At 43.2% G+C, this 24,298-nt stretch overlaps 1 protein-coding gene across 1 annotated transcript; it reads right to left on the bottom strand.

The window, feature by feature from the left end:
* Window positions 1-1,730: 1,730 nt before the first annotated feature.
* On the bottom strand, window positions 1,731-24,043 carry si:ch211-136a13.1 (HHIP-like protein 1). The gene is made up of 9 exons (XM_042063143.1): window positions 23,632-24,043; window positions 14,564-15,213; window positions 13,893-14,036; window positions 7,242-7,570; window positions 6,371-6,497; window positions 5,941-6,086; window positions 5,109-5,190; window positions 4,378-4,460; window positions 1,731-4,124 (listed from the first exon to the last, which is right to left on the bottom strand). Exons 1-9 carry the CDS (start codon window positions 23,923-23,925, stop codon window positions 3,136-3,138), a joined length of 2,844 nt encoding a protein of 947 aa, XP_041919077.1. The 5' UTR covers window positions 23,926-24,043; the 3' UTR covers window positions 1,731-3,135.
* Between the last annotated feature and the right edge of the window lie 255 nt (window positions 24,044-24,298).

Here is a 24,298-nt window from a genome sequence, read left to right as displayed (position 1 = left end):
CCTTCAAAACCTGGCCTTTACATGGCAGCTACCAACAACTGATGCAGCGGAGAGACGGATTAACTGTATTGACTTTTTTTTCCCCTTTACCTACCTTATTTCATAACATTTATGGCCTGCATGGTTGACACAGCTTATCATGATGGTGTCTATCTGAAGTTTGAGCATGGTTATTGTCTCATGACTTTACGGCTATTTGCAACATTAAAACCCAATATATAAAAACCCCAAGTACTGCATCTGCAATTAAATTATTTCCATGATGTAAGCAAGCAGTGTTATCAAGAAATTTACACAGCTTAGCGAGTGGGCTATTTGACATTTGAACAGATTTACAGCATGTAAGTTAATAATGAAGAAACATTTGCACCCTTGGATTTGAATTGAATGTGCATGTGTAAAATTGTCTAGGTCTGTCAGAGCCTCGTCAGTTTTTGAGATGATCAGGTGAGAAGCATTCCCTCTGCCTTGAACATGAAGATAAAAATGTTTCAAGTCATTAGGCCTATGTTCACTCATAATGAGTTTAAACAACACAGTGGATTGAACATATAAAGTATTAACATGGGGTTGTGCCTATGATTTACTTGAGCACCAGATTTGCAATCGTATCTGTACACACAGGCACTAACTGGCCCTTTTGTCAGGCAGAGCTCTAAAACCCTGTGTTAATACCTTGAATAGTGTGTGAACCAAACTACCAGTGACCACTAGATTTTTATTTATTCATTCTCAAAGGATATTTAATGAGTACTTTTAAACACCAGGGGGTGACATTGCAACATTACTGTTTGATCAAAATCTCAATCTACATGCTCTACCCAGAGTCCATTAGGTGCATGTTTGACATCCTGACTGACATTAGTCAGAAGTTACTTACTGTAGTGTTCATGAAACCATTGTTAAACACTCAATGCACAGTAATTATATCTAAGTGAAATAACTACTGGCTGAATGGTCGCCTGTTAAAGATTAATATTCTTCTGTATTGGTCATCATGTAAAACTGCTTTAAAGGTGCCTCATGTAGTTGTTTTTGATTTAGTTAAAGGAACCATATGTAAGATTGTGGCCAAAACTGGTACTGCAATCATTTTCAAATTACTGTAGAGCGGTGTATCCCAACAGGTTGCCAACCCCGATGCCGAAACACTATGACTATGCACTATGACACACTGACTTTGTGATTAGTAGATAGGTGGAGGGTGGCGCATCAGGCCAAAACACAACATGACATGACAAAACACAACATCAACATCAGTTGAGGGCTGCAACTTCACTTTTTAAATGACAATATCCTGGCCGGACTACTGTTGTCAGTGATATAAGCATTTGAAATGAACATGATTTCTTAATGTCTAGTGACATATCAGGGCCATTTTATGATTAATTGAAATACATTTCTTACATACGGTTCCTTTATGGACCAGTAGGCGCGGCTGAAGTTCCCTTGAGCAAGGCACCTAACCCATCACTGCTCCCCGAGCGCCGCTGTTGTTGCAGGCAGCTCACTGCGCCGGGATTAGTGTGTGCTTCACTTCACTGTGTGCTGAGTGTGTTTCACTAATTCACGGATTGGGTTAAATGCAGAGACCAAATTTCCCTCACGGGATCAAAAAAGTATATATACTTATACTTTAGTTGTGGCCACTTTACCACAATGAACACACAATAATGTTATGTTACATAATGCATGGAAGACAATAATAAACTCTATAAAGACGATCTTAGTTGGGGACACATATTCCATGTTTATTTATACACACATTCTCTTTTTTCACAACAAATCAAAGAATGTCCAGCATTTCATTTAATAATAAAATCCTTTTAGAAATGTAAAATGTACATAAGCCTGGGTTCATAATGGGTACTAAATTCATAGAAAAAATATTTTCAAGACTTTAAAAACAAACAAACAGATAAAAACACACCTTTGCATTGTTTGGGTTATAAGGATGGTTTATCATTCCCATGATTGACACCAACTATAAATCAACTTGCATCTCATTGCCACCAGGGGGCATAATTGCACAGTTCTCCTCTCTGTTTGACTACAATGCATTGTTGTCCTCCACTCGAGGATCACTGAATTGAACTGAATTGAAAAAATGAGCATTTGATATCAAACTACCTCACATGACCCTAATACACAGATGTGCACAGTCTGTGTTCTCAAGGCCAATAAACACAGCTCTCTCTCTCTCTGTGTGTGTGTGCGCGCGCGCGTGTGTGTGTGTGTGTGTCTGTGTGTGTGTGTGTAAATTAATTGTACAGCTGGTTAAACGCCCAAGAGAGTTAAAGTACTGTGTGGTTGAGCCAAGATGTAACATAACTCACAGTGCCCAAAATAAAGAGATGATCAACACCTCAGGCGGAGCTCTTGAGACATGGTGACAGTTTTACAAGCAATGCATGCACCAATTTCTTGGGCTTCCTATTCCGCATCATTTCAACAATTGGTTATATTTGAATTAAAAAATGAAATGTTGCTTAAAGTTGGAGTTGACTTGAAATAGAATGAGGCCAGGTTTGTAAGGGTGATTTAGTGCGGGCTTTAAACAATTGGACAGAGAAGGTGCACTGTGTACATATTCGATTTCAAGACAAGCTAAGAGCACACCAGGTGTGCTGTGGTGTGGGCCGGACAGCCGAGATCTACTACAGAAAGGAATCTGTGAGGAATACTTGTGTAGACTTTGTAGTTTGAAATGTTCTAATAGAACCTAGAAATAGCAACAGAATGTGAAAAAATAACCATTTTGAAGTCATTTGAAGGCATGCTAACCTATTACCACCTGAAGGTTTTACCTGAAGAGGCGCTGTATTGAATACACGCAAAGCCAGTGGAATCATGGACGCAATGGTGTGTTCAGGACTACTAAACTTCCATACATAGCCCATTTAGGCCCGAGTATCACAGCAGTATTCTGCCATTGACCCTGATCCTTTGAAACAAACAAACAAACAAACAAACAAACAAACAAACAACGAACGATTTTGCATCTAAAGTCTACAGCAACAGTTTCTCCTTTCTCCACAGCCACACCTTGGGCAGGTACATCTAGAAATCCAGCACTGTTGTAGTCTTTTGCCCCAGACTACCCCTTGCCCACTTCCGCCCCCCAGCGTCGGCAGGCTACTGTTCGCTGTGCCCACACACCACGCCGACGTCCTCCTGGTGTGAGCAGTTGTTCTTGCCCACGCGGGCGTGTCGGCAGTCCAGCAGCGTCTTCTCGGTGCCGTCGCACTCCACATCGTCCAGCAGGATACGCACGTCGGCAGCAGCCGCGCCAAGCTCTGCCCGTTTGGCAACGCGCAGTGCGTACGGGAATCCTAGCTGCTGGCACACCACGGCGGCTGCCTTGCTGTCGAACAGGTCGTCACACACCGTGCCCCATTCCCCACGCACAAAGATCTCCACGCGCCCACGGTCCGTGTGCTGGTCCCCGGCCTCACTGATCAGCCTCACCCGACCGGACCGAGACCGGCGCCGGCCGTTCTTGCGCTGCTTATGGCCTCGCCGGCCGTTCTTGCGTCGCGGTTTCTGGACCTGGTTCTCCCCCTCCTTTTCGACCCGGCCATCCTGGCTCTGACCCTTCCCAGATGACTTGGACAGGGTGAAGTTGGGTCCCTGGGCTTTGGAGGTGGGCTTCGGGGCAGGGGTCCAGTACGGTGGCCGGGGGGTGGTTCTGATGTTCGGACTGGCTGTGGGCTGAGGCGGCCTGGAGGTTGGGTGTGGCCGGGGGGTGGTGAGCGGTGCCCGGGGCCTAGCAGTGGGGACAGTTCTGGGCCTGGAGCTTGCAGTGACCCGTGCTCTAGGTGTTGGAGTGGGTCTCGTGAGAGGAACATTTGGCATATGTCCAGATCTCGCAGTAGTGGTGCCGTAATGTGGCCGAGGGGTCGTGACACTCTGAGCCGGGGGTGGCGAGGTCCGTGGTCCTCTCGTGGTGGTTAGGGGTGGAGTGGTGACGGGTCTCGGCGTGGTCCTCGGACCCCCAGCGGATGGAGGCCTCTTGGGGGTTCTAGCGGCAGCAGGACGGGCCGTTGTGGTTGGAGGTTGTGTTGTTACAGGCTTAGTGGTCAGAGGAGGCGCTGTGGTTGTTGGCTTCTTGTCAATCACAAACTCTGCAAAGAAACAATGTTAATTAGCAGCCTGCGATATCACTGTAGTTTTAGAGCAGAAAAGAGCCAAACAAAATAAAACTAATCAGGGCCCGCTGCTCCAGCAACAGTGGTGAGTAAAAACCGCCTGGAAGGAGAGAGAGAGAGAGAGAGAGAGAGAGAGAGAGAGAGAGAGAGAGAGAGATAGAGAGAGAGAGAGAGAGAGAGAGAAACAGGGTAATTAGTGTGATTAGTGTGTGTTTTGATTGGTGCTTACCCTCCTTGGGGTGGAAGGGAATCAGCTTGCCCTTTATCTGGACAGGGGTGGGCTTATAGTGGCACTTGCCTGGAGGAGCTCTCCTATATGGGAGATGGAAAAAAGCACACGCACACATCACAACACGTCTAGTGCAAGTACTGCACAGCTCCCAAATCTGCACATCCTCTGCTGAAACTATATAGAAAAGGCATGTCATATAAAAACTGACACAGGTCTTACAGTATAAAACAAACTGTGACCTCTTTTTCTAATAAAGATCTTTTTTTTTTATTATTTTCAGCGTAGTGACCCTCCATTTATTCAAAATGACATGACACATTCCTTGTGGGTGCACAACCTTTATATTAGACACACTAATCAGTATATATCAACAAAAAGTTTCAACAAACCGTAACTCCAGTTACATTCCAATGCAAAATGTATCGGTAACACTTTACTTGACGGTATCTACATAAGAGTGACCTGACACATGAACCCTAACCATAACCCTAACCTCTAACCCTAACCCTAACCCTAAGCCTAACTTGTCAAAACGAATGACACTTAATAACAGAGCGTTATTAACAGAAGCGTTTATAATATTTATGACAGGTTCATGACAGTGTCATGTCACTCTTATGTAGATACTGTCAAATAATGTGTAACCAATGTATCATATGCAGTCCACTGTATTTCCAGTCATAACACATTTCTCTGTACGTTGTGAAAGTTCGGTGCATGGTCCATACCTGGATGGGTCCACTATCTTATAGACAACTCCGGCACGGGAATGGGCACTAGGGACCCCGGTGGCCAAGAAGTACAGCTCCCCTAAAACAGACCGGAGTAATCAGCAACAGATTCAGAGTCATCAGACTCAATCAATTATCAGCAGATTCATCAAACTAGACAAATAATCCGAGAAGATGCTGCTCAGAAAGACTGGGTTTGGAACATTCCTTAAACAATAATACAAGTATACCTTCAAAAGCTGACAGAGACTCCATAAAAAGAATCATTCACTCAATCAATCAAAACTTCAAAACTATGCAAACAGAGCCTTCAAATCTGAAACCTTTGGATATTTTTAAAACTTTTCGTGAAAAAGGAGTTTTGTGATGAAACGCAAAGTAGACAAACTCCTTAGTTTACAGTCTACAAATGAGACAGGTTCTCTACACCCTCAGAAGTGCTTCAGGCATCACAGGAAACAGGAAAGCAGACTTTAATTAGTGACTCTTCATCTTTCTGCTGAAAACAGAGGAAATCCCCCCAACCCCCCCCCCCCCCCCCCCCCCCCGCTTCTCTTACACACTAAAATATTCATGCGCTGGAGTCGACATGGGCAGACATTGGCATCCTATCCCCCCACAGAAAACACTCTGGGCCTTGTAATGGCATTTTCTTGTCAAATCTGCAATTTGTGAGAAAGAGAGAGAAGGACAAAGAAAGGAAGAAAGAGAGAGAGAGAGAGAGAGAGAGAGAGAGAGAGAGAGAGAGAGAGAGAGAGAGAGAGAGAGAGAGAGAGAGAGAGAGAGAGAGAGAGAGGGAGGGAGAGAGAGATGTAGCGCTCTGGATTACCGGCCTCGTCCTCGGCGAAGGAGATGATATACTTGTAGTAGCTGTTGATGAGCTTGGGGAAGCTGCAGGTCTTGTCACTGCCCATGCAGACCTCTGTGTAGTCCCATTTCCCTGTATTGAGATTCTCCCTTAGAGACATCAGACGCCTGGTGCGGACAAACACACACACACACACACACACACACACACACACACACACACACACACACACACTGCATTTAATGTGATAGTTGTGAATGACATCAGATCCTATGGTTAGATGTTGTGGTGCCACAGATATGAAATATCTTCTTTAAGTTTGGGGTTTGTACTTGTACAAAAACATGTATAAGTTAAATGAGTTTTCCCTTTCTCTATATCTATTATAATGTTTTGGTTTTGTACTTTTGTACTTTGTACGTGTACATGTTGGGAGTTTCAAAGTACAGACCCACTCATGAAATCGCCAAAGATGTATCGGCCATTTAGATTGGGCATCTGGCACCCTCGGTAGACATAGCCCCCAGTCACAGATTTGCCCAGCTTGTGTGGGTAGGCGAAAATAGGGAGGATGTCATCTAAGGAGACAGGGTTCAAAATGACAAAAATAAACAGCAATCAAACATGAATAAAATAATAGAAAAGATGTCAGACAGCCCTGCTAACTGCTGGCCTTTTAGTTGAACCTCAATTTAACCTCGAACACTGGAAGCTAGTTCATCATCAGGGAGAACATGTGTTTAAGTAAGTATAAGTATAAGTATATACTGTATACTCTTTTGATCCCGTGAGGGAAATTTGGTCTCTGCATTTATCCCAATCCGTGAATTAGTGAAACACATTCAGCACACAGTGAACACACAGTGAGATCAAGCACAAACTAATTCCGACGCAGTGAGCTGCCTGCTACAGCGGTGCTCGGGGAGCAGTGAGGGGTTAGGGGCCTTGCTCAAGGGCACTTCAGCCGTTCCTACTGTGCTAACCAGTAGGCCACGGCTGCCCCCGCTATATATTGCACTCCATTGTTTGCAATAGAGTGAAAGTGATATAAAATGAGAATACATGTCGGAATTGAAACCTCTGGAACCTTTTTTTATGTCTTTGTTGTGTAGTTATATCCTCTATTGTGGATGTAAATCTGGGTATTATTGTGTATGAACGACTGCTTTAATCAGCTAGATGATTGCTCACACACAGAATTCATACTTTTTAAGCATGGAAGCAGTGTCTTTGATTGATGTGAGTGGTCAGTGTCACACGATTCGCTGGCTAAGTTACCCGTGACGGTCAAGTCAAGGTCAAGAGAGGTTAAGTGTTCTCACCGAGTGAGGAGTTGAGACAGAGCCTCTTATCGTAACAGGAGAACCCCTCCTTGGCCCTCCAGCCGTAGTTGCCTCCCTTGGCGATAATGTCCACCTCCTCGAACTTGTTCTGGCCCACGTCCCCGCAAAACAGGCGTCCTCTCCCTTGCCCCGTGATGGGGTCGCCGCGGTCGATGGAGCAGCGCCACATGTTGCGTACGCCGTAGGCGTAGACCTCGGGGCGCGCGCCCTTCTCCCCCAGGAAGGGGTTGTCCGAGGGGATGCTGTAGGGGGCGCCGTCGTCGTTGTTGTCCACGTCCACCCGAAGCACTTTTCCCAAGAGGGCTGACCTGCAGAAGTGAACCAGTGGCAGAGAGTGAGTCTGGCAGATAGTGGGAGCATCAGCATCAGGCGGGTGTTAGGTCTGGATGTCTGCCTCTTTTAAGCTTCCAATTGGTTATGGCCTCTGCTTTTCTATCTCTCTCTCTTTTTACCCTATACATACACACACACACACACACACATTTTCACACGCATACAGTACACATGCATAGCACTGAAACTGCTCTTATCAGGGTAACCAATGATCTACTAATGGCAGCTGATTCTGGTGAGCACTCTGTTTTGGTGTTGCTGGATCTCACCGCTGCTTTTGATACCATTGATCATGCTATTTTAATTAGAAGACTAAGAGAATGGGTTGGCATAATGGGTCCTGCTTTGGACTGGTTCATATCCTATTTATCCAACAGGACATTTTTTGTTTCAATAGGTAATTTTACTTCCTCTACCTCAGCTATTACTTGCGGTGTTCCCCAAGGTTCAATTTTAGGACCAATATTGTTTTCCCTGTATATGTTACCTCTAGGCCACATAATTCACCGCCATAACATATCATTTCACTGCTATGCTGATGACACACAGCTGTACCTCTCAGTCAAACCAAACATGCTTAACAAGCTAACTCTACTGCAGGATTGCATAGCTGATGTGAAAGACTGGATGTCTCAGAATTTCCTACAGCTTAACTCTGAAAGTCCTTTTCATTGGCCCTGACAAAGTCTATAATCAAGCTAAGACTTTTCTTGGAAATTTAGCCTCAAATAACAAGACTACTTCTAGAAACGTAGGGGTTTTATTTGATACAGATTTAAAATTTGACCAACATGTAAAACTCCTTGTGCAGTCCTGTTATTATCAACTGAGAAACATTTCCAAAATCAGATCAATGCTTTCTTTAAAGGACACAGAGAGAATTATACATGCATTTGTCTCATCTAGACTTAATTACTGCAACGCCTTATTCACCTGTTTAAATCGTCATTCCATCTCTCGTTTACAAACTGTTCAGAATTCAGCAGCATCAACACATAGCCCCAGTTCTGGCCAATCTTCACTGGTTGCCAGTGAGTTTTAGGATTGATTTTAAAATCCTCCTTATTACCTATAAAGCATTACATGGTTTGGCACCTGACAGATTTATTAACCCCCTACTGTCCAGCTCGGCCCCTCAGATCCTCCAGCCTGGGACTTTTAGTTGTTCCAGAAAGTAAACTGTCAACTAGGGGTGACCGATCATTTGCTGTTAGAGCACCCAAGCTTTGGAACAGCCTCCCTTATAACATCAAATCTGCACCATCTGTGGCTGTTTTCAAATCTAGTCTAAAGACCCACTTATAAAATTGCTTTCCTTAAATAGTGAATGATTCCACTCATGTCTCTGCTAATTTATTATCATTTTTATCATTTCTGTTTGTTTATTTTGTCTTGGGTACTATACTGTATACCTTTTCTATTTTCTTTTTTTATATATATTTAGTTAAGTTTGTGTTTGTAGTTTGGTAGTTTACTATTTTATCATTTTATTATTATTATTATTACTATTATTATTATTATTGTTATCATTACTATTGTTTTGTTTTTTGCTTTGTTTTGTTTGTTTGTTTGTCTGTAGAGCACTTTGTGCTTTGTGCTTGAAAAGTGCTATATAAATACATTTTATTATTATTATTATTATTATTATTATTATTATTATTATTATTATTACACACATCTGCACTTGCATGCATATTCACATCCACTAATGCATTTACACTTTCACACATTGCATACACACACACACTCATACAAAGACTCTGCACACGCATCCACACATCAGCACACACACATGCACATACACACAGACACACATCAGCACACACACATGCACACATGGCATAAAGACGTATGAAATGTAAGATGTTCTCTTAAGATCATTAGTGTTTGTGTGAAAAACAACATCAGTTGCAACAAACAATCTGGCAACAATCTGTTGTACTCTCTGAACCCTTTATGTGGTGGTGTGTGTGTGTGTGTGTGTGTGTGTGTGTGTGTGTGTGTGTGTGTGTGTGTGTATGTGTGTGTGTGCCCCTCTTTCTCTCACTTATGTAAAGTGCTTGGCAGTGAGCGTGTAAGAACGTCCATTAAAGAAATGTGTATGACGCCTCTGTCTCTAGGCACACAGCTCAAACTTACAATTAGCGTCGCTGCTGAACGCCTTGAGATCAACAACTGGGTGACACATTAAACATAACCCATTAAAGCACTCAAGGTCCACTTTGGTGTTAACCGCCGTGAACAGAGGACTTTGGAATTGTACACTGAGGATGTGAACAATGTCCATGTAACAGGCTGGAAAGTGAAGATGTGTGAATGAGCCGGCCATCTGTCTTGGTACAGTGTGGGCTGAATTATAAGGACAATGTGAAGCTGATGAGAGTTTAAATAGGGAGAGCCCATTGCCAAGCCCAATGGATTACAATGCAGTGGGTGTAAATTTGTTTTTTACAAGTTGGTGGTTGGCAAATGAATCCAAATAAAGCTCTCTGGAGTCTCTTTACAGCCACATGGGAACGTCTGGAGGAGAACAGAGCTATTCATTTTTCATGGATAGTCGGACAACAGCCATGAGTGTGTGTGTGTGTGTGTGTGTGTGTATGTGTGTGTGTGTGTTTTGTGCCTAGTTTACTTATCTGTAGAGAATGTGTGTTCTATCACAGTGAATTGTAAGTCCCTTGTAAGTGTGTGTGTGTGTGTGTGTGTGTGTGTGTGTGCGCGTGTGTGTGCGCACATGTGGGAATATGTGTGCGTAAATGTGTATATGTGCGTGCAGGCCCTGTATACCACGTCACTCGTGAGAGTATATGTGGGTGGATGAGTATTATGGAGTGTGACACCCCCCCCCCCCTTTCCTCGCTCTCTCTCTCTCTCTTCGCTATGCCAGCATGCATCCCACGATGCCCCTGTGTCAATATTAGCCTTGGCTTGGCTGGGCTGCAGGGGCTGTCTCTGTCAGTGCCTGTCAAAAATGCCTTACTCTCTCCACTGCATGCCACTTCCCCTGGGGACCACATGCACAACTGCCTTCACTTCCTGCCGTCCACATCATGACGTTTCACCCAGTTCTTCTCTGAGTGACAGGATTAGTTAAAGTACCAGCTCTATGAAAATCACATATACGGTGGGCAAAAATAACTCATCTGACAGACCCACAACTGTTGGGATGTAAGACGTGCTATAATGCACTGTGTGTGTGTGTGTGTGTGTGTGTGTGTGTGTGTGTGTGTGTGTGTTATATACTGCACTTTTTGAAAGACTACTTAGGGATGTACCGTATGCCAATAGCTAAACTCTAAACTCTGAAACAACAGGTAGAGGGAACATAAAAAGAGTGAGAGTGGAATTCTCCTCTGTCCATAAAAGAAAAGTACCCAGGACAGGGATCCAGAGGGATGCTGGGTTTAGCACAACTGACGATTTGCCTGGACAGCACCGTGTCACATGAACTGGGCCGTAAGTGGCGTACGCTGGCTGGGAAACAGGCTGTTTTTATCGTGTCGGCTCCAACAGAAGACGTGGCTGCAAGTGCCATTCCTGTCTTGTCAGTCATTTGATTTAACATTAAAAAAAAAAGTGTGTATCCGAGGTGCTGCTAGAAACTGTGGACCTTTTGAAAGAATATCTTGGAACCCCCCAATGATAATAATGTTGGTCATTATGTTCTATGAGGGTCTCCTGTAACACTTCATTTTACTTCTTATTTCCCTCATTACAGTTTTAAATGATCAAAATGGTTGTTATGAAAAACAGCTTAACAGAATGAAAGTGCTTGTCATGGCTCATTGGGACAAACATATTTGTGCAGATTCACCAGGAGTCCAATATTACCACTGGCTCATTATGCAGAGGAGCGCTCCAGTTTGGCCGCAAACCCAAACCACTCCAGGGACTCTCTCCACCCCGAGCACTCCATTTATTTACATGTACATTTACTCATTTAGCAGACGCTTTTATCCAAAGCGACTTACAAAATGAGGAATAACATTCAAGCTACAATGCAAAGGAGATCTTAAGTAAAAATAAATACTGCTACAATAGATAATACTATGCAGAGGAGATCTAGGCAACAATGAATACTACAAAAATAAGTACTACCAGAGGATGAGAGGCGATCTCCTGGGTTACTGCGCGGTGGCCGTGATTTGTTCAAGTAAGAGTTGTTCCTGGACCAACATTCTAAAGACGGTCCTGGACCAACAACTCTTTAACCAATCACAGCCTTGTGATGTCATCAATGTGAGTCTTCTGCTTCTCCCATTGCCATTTTGAAATTTCCCTCCAGAAACAACCAGTGGATCACCAACTTGTATCTCAATAAAGGTACTTCAACTACTGTATCCCTTCAAAATAAGTTATTTAAAAGATGCATAGCCACTGAATTACCTATTATGAAGCTAATGTATTACAGTAAATGTATGGTCCCTAGCCTGGCAGCTAACATTAGACAAACATGGAACCAAGTCAACTAAAACGAAAATAAAAAAAATCTAAGATGCATATATTCAGATTCCACTCGGAATCACTTTATTTTACAACTATTTTACACACAGATATGCAAGGACCTACCTTTATTGAGATACAAGTTGGTGATCCACTGGTTGTTTCTGGAGGGAAATTTCAAAATGGCAATGGGAGAAGCAGAAGACTCACATTGATGACATCACAAGGCTGTGATTGGTTAAAGAGTTGTTGGTCCAGCACCGTCTTTAGAATGTTGGTCCAGGAACAAATCTTACTTGAACAAATCACGGTCACCGTTACGGCGCAACCTGAGGAGGACAGAGTTCTGTAAGTACGCAGAAGCGTAGAAGCAGAAGCGTCCCAAGAGCAGCATTGTAGCGTCCCAAGAGCAGCGACCCACAGCAGCACTTTGCCACGTACTGACTCTCTGCTCTGCCAGGTCGTCCCCTTCAGCAGTGTGTGTACGTGCTCTCACTCTGTTCTCTCCTTCTATGCTGGGTGTTTCATTTCATTTTATTTCATTTCATATTTATTATACAGGAAAGTATTAAAAGTAACAAAGTTACAGTTTAAAACGGGTCTGACTCAGTAAAAAACTGATTTCCAGCACGTTCCTGGGTGTGTGATGGGCTCAGCTGAGGCGGCGGCCATCTTGTGGCGTAAGTAAACGAGGAGCGTCCCTTCAGCGGGTCTGGGCACTGGGTTCTGCCTGGCACGGTGCCACCCTGTAGGTTCAACTGGGCACTGTTATGTCCAGTGGTGTCCAAGAGGGGAAGTCTGCGGAGCCGTGCCAATGTTAATATTTTGAGCCAGTGTGTGGCTGTCTGGTTGGCCCGTCCCTGGGCTGTCCCCACATGGCCAAATGTCTGCTGGACTGCTGCAGTAGGATGCCACTGAGCAAAGGTCACATGTTGCTGTTTATACTGGTCAGAAACAAGATCGCCATTGCAGCTTTCTCCATGTCATAGTACTCAAGTGAAGTACTGCAGCTCCATTTGAGAGCCAGTCTGTACTGACATGTAAGTGTGATACGTCCAGTATACATGTTGTGTGTCCAATATAAACAACCATGGACACTGAAATAGATAGACAGAACTCAATACTTGAGTCATAGTTGTTTAACATCAGCCTGACAGATCTTTCAGAGAAAACATGGTTACTGACTTACATGTAATCAGTATCTGGATCTGTATCTGGAACACATAGAAGGCAGAAAGTTTAGCCTTATAAATCTTTAAAATGAAATAAAACTATTTTATCTATAAGTGGATTGATGATGTCGGCATGAATAGATAGATGTTTTTCATTTATTATGCCACTTAAAATGTTCTTTTTCTTCTCAGGGGGCATTTTAACCCAGACTTCACTGAATTTTCCGCAGTGTTAACCTCTTCCGACATACATTTCTTGACAACGCTCATTTGACTAATGTGCATTAGTCAACCCCAGACAGCCTGTAGAACCCTCTGTGCAGCAGAAAAGCAGTTTTCTGTGTGTGAGATGAGTCAGATACACAGAAGGGACTGAGCATGCCCACAAGCCTCAGATGTACTCATCTATAGCTCTCAGGATAAACAAGTGATGTCATTCCATGTGAAGACGTCCAGCCATCAAGGCTATGATCGATAGCACATTCCCTTTTAAATGACAGAGGGGGGGGGGGGAAACACACACACACCACACAGCCCACCACAAACTAGCGCAGCAGCAGTTAGTAATCAACTTGTCATCTCTCCAGTGCCCTGAGCTGTTGAAATAATTGCCATGTCTTGCTGAGCAGATGATTTATTGCGGTGGACAGTTGGGGTAAATGGTGGGGAAAATGGGACTTACTTGTTCTGAGAGTTGCCGAATTTGCCAAAGGGGTCGCCGGCTCTCCCACCATCTCCAGTGAAGATGTAGAGATAGCCGTCGTGTCCGAAGAGAAGCTGGCCGCCATTGTGATTGGACGCTGGCTCTCTAACCTCCAGAAGAACTCTACACGCCAGAACAAAAGCCCAGTTGGGATTTAGTCCAGTAGTTACATTCCTGCCACAACTAGAAACACCCAGGCTCTGTTGAAAGACATTGGACGTTAAAGAAACACTAAGCCGTCTCTCCATGTTACGTAAAATAACAACTTCAATCTCATTTTGATGGTACACTGACTTGTTGTCTCTTTCCCAGTTAATACACACCCAGAATGCCTCCTGTTACATTATGTATATCTAAAGTTGTAGATTGGCGTTAGGTCAACGCACGCCTTTGTATCACTGTGTTTGTGTGTGTCCCTACCAGGGGATGGGCAGTATTTCTGATACATGGAAGGTTTCCCCTTGTGAAGTGATCCCTTGAAAAAAGTATTTTGAGTATTTTCAAAATGCAAAAATACATTTGATTCGATACATGGACTGGCTACTGTATACAGTATTGTATTTTATTTTGATAGACTTAAAATTAGGTTTCATTTTATTTTATTTAATAACATATTTTGATGTATTTTCCAACATCTGGTCCCTTCCTACCTCTCCGAGGTGTGGTCCAGCATGTTCATGTCCGCGACCGACAGGGTGAACTCGCTGATCCGGATCCTCTCCTCCTTCCCCACCTTGACGGAGTAGTAGACGTAGGCCTTCCGCACGGTGGTGAAGCGTGGGTGGAGGGCCATGCAGAGGAAGCCCCTCTCGTCGCCCGTCCACGGGGACGTCAGCACGGCCTTGGTGAGGTTGAGGAAAGGCCTGTCGATGCGCGAGCCGTTGGGCAGGTACGTCCACACGTAGCCCAGCTGCTCGGCCACCCAGAAGCGGTGCGTGCCGTCGTCCGCGTGTATCATGGCGACGGGGTTGCGCAGCCCGTTGGCCACTTCCTGCAGGCACAGCTGCAGACAGCCCTCCGGGTCCTCCTGCAGGTCCCCCAGGTTGCTATTGAGATCGGCGTTGGAGAGCACACTCGGGTAGCAGTACTGGGGGTCCTTCAGCACCAGGTAGTCGCAGAACTTGTTGCGGTCGTCCTCGATGCCCGCGGTGAGGTTGTAGTTGTCAATGAGCAGGCTCAGGGTGTAGCGACATTGGCGCCAGTAGTCGGAGCAGTATTCACCACACAGGCCTGGCAACTGCCGCATGGGTGTGTTGGCATCCTCGGCGTCGTACAGGTGGGCAGCGTACGGAGAACATTCCTGATGGACAAAGCATGTTCGGTCAAACAATGTTTCTGAAATCCGCATCTATGCTTACTCCAACTTCCCAAAATATTTCTTTTTAATAGTGCCTTGTCTGATTAAAGCTACAGTTGGCAAGTCTGACAGATTGAGGGGACTTTTTGAATGTTTACAACTCTCATGCCCCTCCCCCAGTACCACCGAGCACCCTCTCATCGAATTCATGCTTGTCAGTGCGCACCAGACTGTGATTGACAGTCAGATCTCACACAGCCCTGCTCTGATTGGACCAGAAGAACCAGGAGCTGTGGATTTTTGCAAAACAAATAACAGGCTAGGTGGAGGTAGAAGTGCAGGTTTTTTTTCTAAAACCGGCTGATTTATGTTGTTCTGTTGGAGCATAGTGTCGGTTTCAGTGAATATGATCAAAATAATCTTGCCAACTGCAGCTTTAAATCATACCACTTCCAAAGGTAGGTATATGTCAACCTCATGTCAAATTTGATTGACTTTTGTCATATCTTCAGGCAGGCCATAAGGTGAGGACTCCTAATGGAGAGAGATACAATGCTTGTCAGGACTGGAACTCGGACAAATTTACATTAAGCCCTCTGTCATTTTTCATCAACCCATTTCCATTGAAAACACAACTAGTCCTGCATTTGTTGACTTTATGACATCTTTAATTTATACACACACACATACCATGGACTTCTCTCTCTTCCATCCTCTACATCCTCCTCCTATCACACTTTGAGTAGTATGTATAATGTCTGCACTCCTATCCTCTAGTAATAGTATAGACCCTTTCAACAATAAAAACAAAAACAATGCTTGAACGTTCTATTTGGTTCCCAATCTACTTCCTCTGCATTAAGATAACATATGGAATGTTAAAACGGAAGCCTTGTGGGGCCAACTATGATGCTGATAATGGAACTCTCTTGAAAGGTTCTATTGACGGACGCAGTAGTAATTCCTTCCTAATGTCTCCTCCGCACTGTAGCTTGAATGTCCCTCATTCTGTAGTTTGATTTAAATAAAAGCGTCTTCTGTATGAATAAATGTAAATGTTAATACAGAACGGTCATCCACATGTGATTAGACATCAATCCTGTTAATGCGGAAACCCTACAGCGCATGACTGATGATCTATCTATCTCCATGCACACTTGCCATATCCAAAGCAGACTACAGTCTACCATATAGACTGATATAATTTCAATGCCTTCATTAGCATTACTCGTGCGATGGTAAAACACAACATAAACATCTGTAATAAACATAAACATCTGTAACATCCATAAGTTGCAATAAATCAAACCCACAGGGCCTGCAAACAGCCCAGCATGAATATTTGTGCCTGGTTGTCATAACAGAATAGCCGTTCCTCGTCTTTGATGCCAACATTAGAAGTATGAGTGTGGGAGATTTGAACTGTGAGATCCTGGAGCTGGTTTAAAAAGCAAATCATTAAAAGTCCTTGTCTTACTGTATAGGCTTTTGGTGTAAGTGTGCTCCAATAAAACAGATATGACGTGACTCAATCCATGGGTTAGGTTGGAGACTGTAATCTATTCTGTTTGTCTGTTAGCTCTGATCATAATGCTAATGATGGTCTTTAACATCATTGTGCATTTGTTTAGTTGTGCATATCCTGTGATGGGGGAGATCTTGTTCATTTTGGTAAACCATTCCAATGTCTGACATTTGCTGTTGTTATGAGTTCTTCCCAATGTTAGGAGTCTCTTTTAAAGATAATGTAAGATAAGTCCTTGATTTCAGGTCACTTTGCCCTTCATGGAGTCTCTGTGTCTGGCCTTGCTTGAACCGATAATGAAACTATCTGAAGAACGGTTGAAAAATGCACTACTGGAAAATATGCCTGAAATCTCAAAGGCAGCTTGAATACTATGCAAAACAAACATGTTACCTCCCAATTTTTGGTAAATGTTAAACTAAGTTATTGTTAAATAGATCATACTGTACCTATCCAACAGCAATTAGCATTAACAGTTAAAAAGAAATTATAGTGTCTTAAAGTTGCAACTGATGGTTTGAAGAAAAGCATTGTGCCAGTTATCCTGAGGCCCTATTTGTTATTTATTTACTGTAGTCTACTTGTCTTATTAGTTACCCAGTTACATTTTTTATTCAATTTTATTTATTTATATATAACCCAAACACAATAAGAATGGTCTCACAGCCTCCTGTTAGCCTGAGGCCTAAGCAATCCGTTTTATGAGTCAACTTTGGGCAGAAAACCAGCTTCAAGGAAGTTATAGCAACATACTGTATCTGAGATGATTTGTTTTAGAGCTCATTCCAGGATTATTCTATTCAGATCTTAGGGTCAGTTTACATCTGTTTTTAGAACGTGTTTTGCATAACCTGATCACAAGTTGACAGCTGAGATACACATCGCCGTTTGTTTGAAAGCCGTGTATCCAAGGTCTGTAAAGCCAGAGACATCTAAAGCCAGAGAGGGTTGAAATCACCAAAGATCTTAGCCTAGACTGACTGCCATTTAAAATTGGTGTGTTGGAGCATTGGGCAGGGTGGAGCAGTGGCAACGTCACCCACTGACAATCAATTGATCTGGGTTCCATCCCCGCTGTTACAAGTCCACTAAATATCAGTTGACTTTAACTTTAACCGGTAACACTTTACTTGACAGTATCGACATAAGAGTGATATGACACTGTCATGACACATGAACCCTAGCCCTAACCCTAATCCTAACCACTAACCTTTAACTCCAGTCCTAACCCTAACCCTAACCCTAATTTGTTATGACAAAAACCGAATGTGAGAATAACAGAAGCGTTACGTCATAAATGTTAATGACTTGTTTATGACACATTCATGACAGTGTCATGTCACTCTTATGTCGATACTGTCAAGTAAAGTGTAACCACTTTAACTTTAAAATGGCCCCTTGAGTTTATTATAACATCGTCAAATGGAGCTTTCTGTTGGGACAGTGAAAGTAAGATGAAGTGAAAAGCAGGGAAGGAAGTCAATGACCCTGTTTAGATTTGTTTTTAAAATGTGTCATAGTGGATCAGATCACAAGCGGTCAGTTCTAAATGCAAGTGCAACCACCAAGTTGCATTGTGATCCGATCACTCGCTCATACCACTTGCCGAGGTGGTTTGTTTTTTATAGAGGACTACAATGGGAATGAATTTGATGTTGAAACTTGGCAGTAACGTAATATAAGCACAGATGGTCAGCAACATCTCTGGCTGGACACCGTGTATATGTGTAAACAGAAATGGGTTGTGGCTAACCACTTTTTTGTAGTTATTTTTGCTATATATAAGTCTGAGTAATGTGAAATGATACAAGTCAAAATACATTTCTATTAATTACCCCTTAATCACAACAAATAAAGGGAACCCCTGACTTGATACCTTAATTGTAGATTAAGGGGTCACACCTTAAAATGGCATTTTAAGGTAAAATGAAGGGCCTGTTTTACAAATTAAGGACTACTTAATATAAATTGAGTGGTTTTGGTATGTTTTCAGGGGTAATTTAAGGTAAATTTGAGTACATCACGTTTCGTAGTGAGTTCAGTCTCAGTAAATAAATCCCGAAATTGATATAACAAGATTACTATTCTGAATTCAAGAGAGTTACACTAGTTAAGATTTGGATTTTCTGCAGTGGAGATCTCTGTTTGTTATATAATAGCTCCGAAACACTTGGCACAATGTTACAAGTACTAATTCATCTGAAGATTTCCTTTAACAATATTATATCTGTTAAGGTAAAGTCTTTTGAAGTCTAAGTTTGTCCTCTTCAAAGCCGCTGTTGATGCCAACTCCCCTGGATCTGTTGTAATAAGCTGTGTCGCTGGTTCCGGTCCACTGTACTCGTCACCAAGCTGGCTAATGGGTAGCTGTTAAACTATAAATACTGCCATTGATAGGCATCTTGGAAAGTCCAATCCATCATTAAGTTCAAGCCGCACACGTACACACCCACCGTGACCAGGAAGTGCATCGTAACAACATGCGCAAGATGCAACCCGCAGAGGAAGTCAATCGTATGACTCATTTAAACTACCGACAGGCACAAACAGTATCTCAAGGGATGTTTGGAACAAGCTGTAAACTCCGAAGTCTGCTTAGCTATCGCCATGCCCTTTAAGAAGCAGACTATGAGTCTGCAAAGTTTGGATTCCAACACAAACATTGAGCTGTCTTTGGCATTTGTAATGTACTCAAATTAGACATTACACCTCCAACAACAAGCCCAACAACGAGATGTCACGTCTATTTTATTAGCCTGTCTTCTTCTTTTTAAGGGAAAACCAGGGAAACTATTTGAACTGTGAGTGTGACGCAATGACAAGCTAAACCTATGTTGAACAAGAGACTGAAAGTACACAGCTGTCCAACACATGTATAGGGAAACCAAAGGGATTACACTAACTTTAAACATCACACACACACACACACACACACAGTGAGAGAGTTGGGGGGTCAATACTAACATGATTGACCCAGGTGAAGAGTAGTGATGCTTATATTTTTATTTTTATTTTTTGTATTATTTTTTTCTCTTGTGGGGTGCTGTTTATACAAGCAGGTATTACTGTTCCTTTGGAGCATTATAGAGGTGTAATGGAGGTGTTATACAACTACGTGTTATAAAATAAAATACATGTACAAATATCACTGAAGATTTTCAGTGTCAACTGAAATATAACCCAAATTCAAGGCAAGTCTTTCACATTAGACATCTGAAAGCTTTTTTCTCTCTCCCCTCTTTTTGGCCTGGAGTGAAGCGCATCTTTGTTTTCATTAGGATCTGAAGCAATATTCCAGCTCTTCATCACAGGACAGCTCTCTCTCTCTCTCTCTTTCTCTGTCTCCCCCTCTTTACAGTGCACTTTCCTTCTTTCTTTCTTTCCCCTAACTGTTCCTCTCTCTCTCTCTCTCTCTCTCTCTCTCTCTCTCTCTCTCTCTCCGCTACATTAGTTTTGGTTGGCCTCAGTGTCTCGTGCTTTGTTTTATCATGTATCCTGTGCATCCACATGAAGTTAACTTTTAAAAACACATTTGCAAAACACAACACGTTACAACACATTTTCATTGTGTCACTGCTTCTGCAGTCCTTACCCACTATACACACACACACACACACACACACACACACGGTTTTTGAATTGATCCAAAATCTAGAATAATTAATCCATTTATTGATTTATGTCCGCAAAAACAACAGGACTTAAAAACAACTCTCTTACTTTGGCTGCTAAATTCACTTAATTATGTGTTGTCAAGTGCTGCATGCTATCCAATGATAGGTTAATGTCTTCAGTCAAGCAGCGCAAGGAAGAGTCCATTCCACATTGACCTCATCACTCCGTCAATGCTCTAATTTGCAGTGATAAACAGTGCAGTAACAGCCCAAACAATGTTATAAATACAGCCCCGTTTAGGTTGTTTTTCAACTGGCTGAACCACTTTTCAGTCTCACTTATTCTTTGAACTTCTGTAATTGCCCAAAGAACATGCAGAGAGAACAGAAGAGGAGAGGAGAAGAGAGAGAAGAACAAAGGGACTTTAAGGTGAGGACGGAGATATCATAATATTGAAACTGAGAAGGTGGCAGTGTGCCATACAAAAAGATAGATAAAAAAGCAGAATGAGAGAGAGAGAGGGAGAGAGAGAAGAAAGTGGAAGAAGCCGCTTGAAAGAGAGCACAAGAGAAAGAGAAAGTCAAAGATAAGATAGTCAGCGGCAGCAGTAAATCTGAGCTGTCCTTGGCTGAAAACCCAAAATGTAGTGCGCACCCACAATCATCCTTTTCCCTGCTCACTCCAACCAAACAACAGCTCAAGCAGCATCTCTGCCTGCCGAGGTGTTGAGCATGTTATGGAGATTGATTGCCTAACTCCAGCAATCATTGTGTCCTGAAGCCTGTGGGCACACTAAAGACAATCAGTGTGGGTGGCCCAATGATGTTTTACTGCCCCTTCTGGCCAACGGAATTGTTTGGATTGCTTCCTCTGTGTCTTTTTCAGCTTACACTGGCTTTTCGTAATGAGGGACACACAAGTTATAGTAACCCCATGGCTGTGAATATGTGTCAGTGGATGAAACTTTATAGGGCTAGCAGTTTTTTAAACGCAAATGAATTTGTGAAACGCAAAAGTGTTGACTTTCAAAAGTGGTAGAAATTAGTAAGTTTTTCAATCCAAAAGCAAGATTTTTGTTTTCAGGTTTTTGCTTACAGTTATATTTATTTGTTTGCTCAATAATGAAACAAATGTCATTCCATAGCACTGAAGGAAAAGTAGCCAATAGCAATGTCTGTGTCAGTGGGTGAAGTATTATGGGATTGATACATTGGTCTGAGGGAGTTGTGTGGCAGATGAAATGTTACGTGTATTAGCATAATTTTATGGGGCTAGCATAGCTGTAGACACAGGTACCTAAAGCAATGAACTTGCGTCAGTGAACAAAGCTTTATGGGTTAGCTTTTAAACTCTTACTCTTTTATTCATGCATAATTCTAATGTCAATTTAAATGTTCTTGACTGTAAAACACTTTGGGGTCGACTCCTGTTGTTGTCCTGTTGTTTGACTTGGCTTTTGAATAGAATACAACACCGGAGAGACAGTAACGTGTAGCAGTGAATGGGTCTCACAGCCTGAGGCTTTATGGGGTTAAATTTGTGCTCAGTGTGTGTCTCGGTTCCCCCTGTGAGTCAACAGAAATACCCTCAAAGGAACCTCAACGACTCAAAGAGGGCTGTTGCGCTACGAAAGAGGGTAGCCAATAAAACCAGAGGAAGAGAAGGGAAGAAAGGAGAAGAAAAAAAAGGTTCTTGGCCACATCTGAGAGCGACAGGCTGTCTCTCTCTCTCTCTCTCTCTCTCTCTCTCACACACACACACACACACACACAGCGTCACCCTCACCCTAAACTTCATATTGACATCTCTTTCTAAAGAGAGAGAGAGAGAGAGAGAGAGATTTTAATCAGTGCTTTTTTCATTAATGTTGCTTTGGCAACACTGCACACAAACAGTCATGCCAATAAAGATACATGAGTCTGAATTTGAAGTGGAGAGAACACAAAGTCAGGGAGAATTAGATATCTGACTTGGTCCATTTTACCCATGCAGTTCAGGAGGGGTCAGGATGTGTTGCGGTTGGTCTGGTGTAGCCTACTCACTGCACTGGCGCCAGGGAAGCACATGTCAGAGGTAGTAAATATTTACAACCTCATCTGCTGCTTTGTCAGTTCTCACTCAGACTGTGTGTTTCTGTGTTTATATGATTCAGCTCTTTACCTTTCCCACAAAAACTCAACTCTACTCTTGCTCTTTCTCTCTCTCTCCCTCTCTCTCCCCTTCTCTCTCTCTTCCTCACATGCTCTCATTCTCTCTCTCTCTCTCTTTCTCTCTCTCTCTAATCTCTCTCTCTCATACACAAGCATGCACTCTATCCCTTTCTCTAAGATGGGGATACACACTACATCCTGTCCCTCCTACCTGGAGAGGAAGTGGATGATTTCCTGGTCAGTGCGGGCCTCTGACTGATCACAAGGAGCAGCCTGTGGCAGTGATAACCGCTGGAACAAAGGCCATCATTGAGCACAGCCTCCCTCCGCTAAGTGGCTAACACCGCTCGGTGCCCCCACAGCTAAACCGCAGGCCCTGCTCTTCCCTGTGCAGCTGTAATGGAAACCCTGCACTCCTAATTCATCTGGTACAGCAGCCAAGTGCGGGTACCAAGCTGCGGGTAACGATTCGTGAGCTTTTTTTTTTCTCTCTTTTCCTCCTCTTCTGTCTATCCTTCTTTTCCTCAGGCAATGTTGTGGCTGTTGAGTTTTTTAGGGCTAAAAGAGACACAGTTGGCATGCACGTGCTATTACTCATGGTTTCAAAGACTAGTCAAGGTCTTACATAATGATATGTTTGCTGCATGGGTCTCATTTAGGTCTGTGTTTGTGCATATTCTGCAGTGGATGGGCAGACGTGTGCATGGGGGCATTTTCTGAAGGATGGGAGTGTCTGGAGATGCAGTTTAGTGAGGAGCTTTAGAGGCAGTTTAGTGAGGAGGTTTAGAGGCAGTCTCCTAAATGCTATTGCTGTACTGACTGACATCTGACAGAGACTCTGCAGAATACCCTGAATTGCACTTCTTATTTTTTCATCTTCATAACGAGGAACCTTTCCACAATGTTCGTTTTGACACTAGTGAGGTAAAATATGCTATGTTTACAAAGACATTTGATTAATTTTAGTTGAATACTGCACCATCCCAACCAACATACAGTATGTTCCTGTTCATGATTCCCATCCTGTGAAAAGGTGATCTTGATGTGTTTTCACCTACATGCTGACAATGTCAAACTTGTTACTGTATGAGGTGTGGCTAACAGAGAGAGTGCATACTATTGCTTGCTTACCTGACAGAGGATGCTCCGAATATACTTCCCACATGCAACAAATCCAGTGTAATCAAAGTAGTCCATGATCTGGTAGAACCTCTCAGATATTATATTGTCCTTTTCCAGAGTGCAGCATCCAAACTTGGCATACTCCTTGCAGAAAAACAGCGGCTCAGGAGGCTGAAATGGGGGCTTGTAGTCCAGGCACTGTGGATGGGCATCTCCTGACCAGAAGTTCACAAGTACGCTCAGAACAATCAGCATCAGCCCATTCTCAGGCATTCCAACTCCACAACAACTCACTCCACTCATGGTGGGGGCAAAGTTCCCAAGTCTCACTGGAGCCGGTAAGCTAACAGACAGTCAAGGGCCTGTTTCAATTCCCAGGAATGCCTTTTGGCTAAAGCAACCCTCTTTTCCACAGAGCTCTACTCCAGTGCTGAGCTGTGTGGGACAGATTCTGCACAGCTCTGGACATGTGCTCCGGTGCTGGAAGACCATCAGCACTGTATGGCAAGGGCCTCTTTCATTCAGTCCTAGCCACGCTTCCACTAACACTCACACACACATGCCCACACACACACACACACACACACACACACACACACACGTGTATGTGTGTATGGACAAACACACAGAGAGGCTTTCCACTCCCTCCGTTCCCTCCTCCTTAACTCTTTTCCCT

This window comes from Alosa sapidissima, chromosome 15, assembly GCF_018492685.1.
Source record: "Alosa sapidissima isolate fAloSap1 chromosome 15, fAloSap1.pri, whole genome shotgun sequence".
Classification (NCBI taxonomy): domain Eukaryota; kingdom Metazoa; phylum Chordata; class Actinopteri; order Clupeiformes; family Clupeidae; genus Alosa; species Alosa sapidissima.
This window is presented reverse-complemented; position numbering and strand designations above follow the sequence as displayed.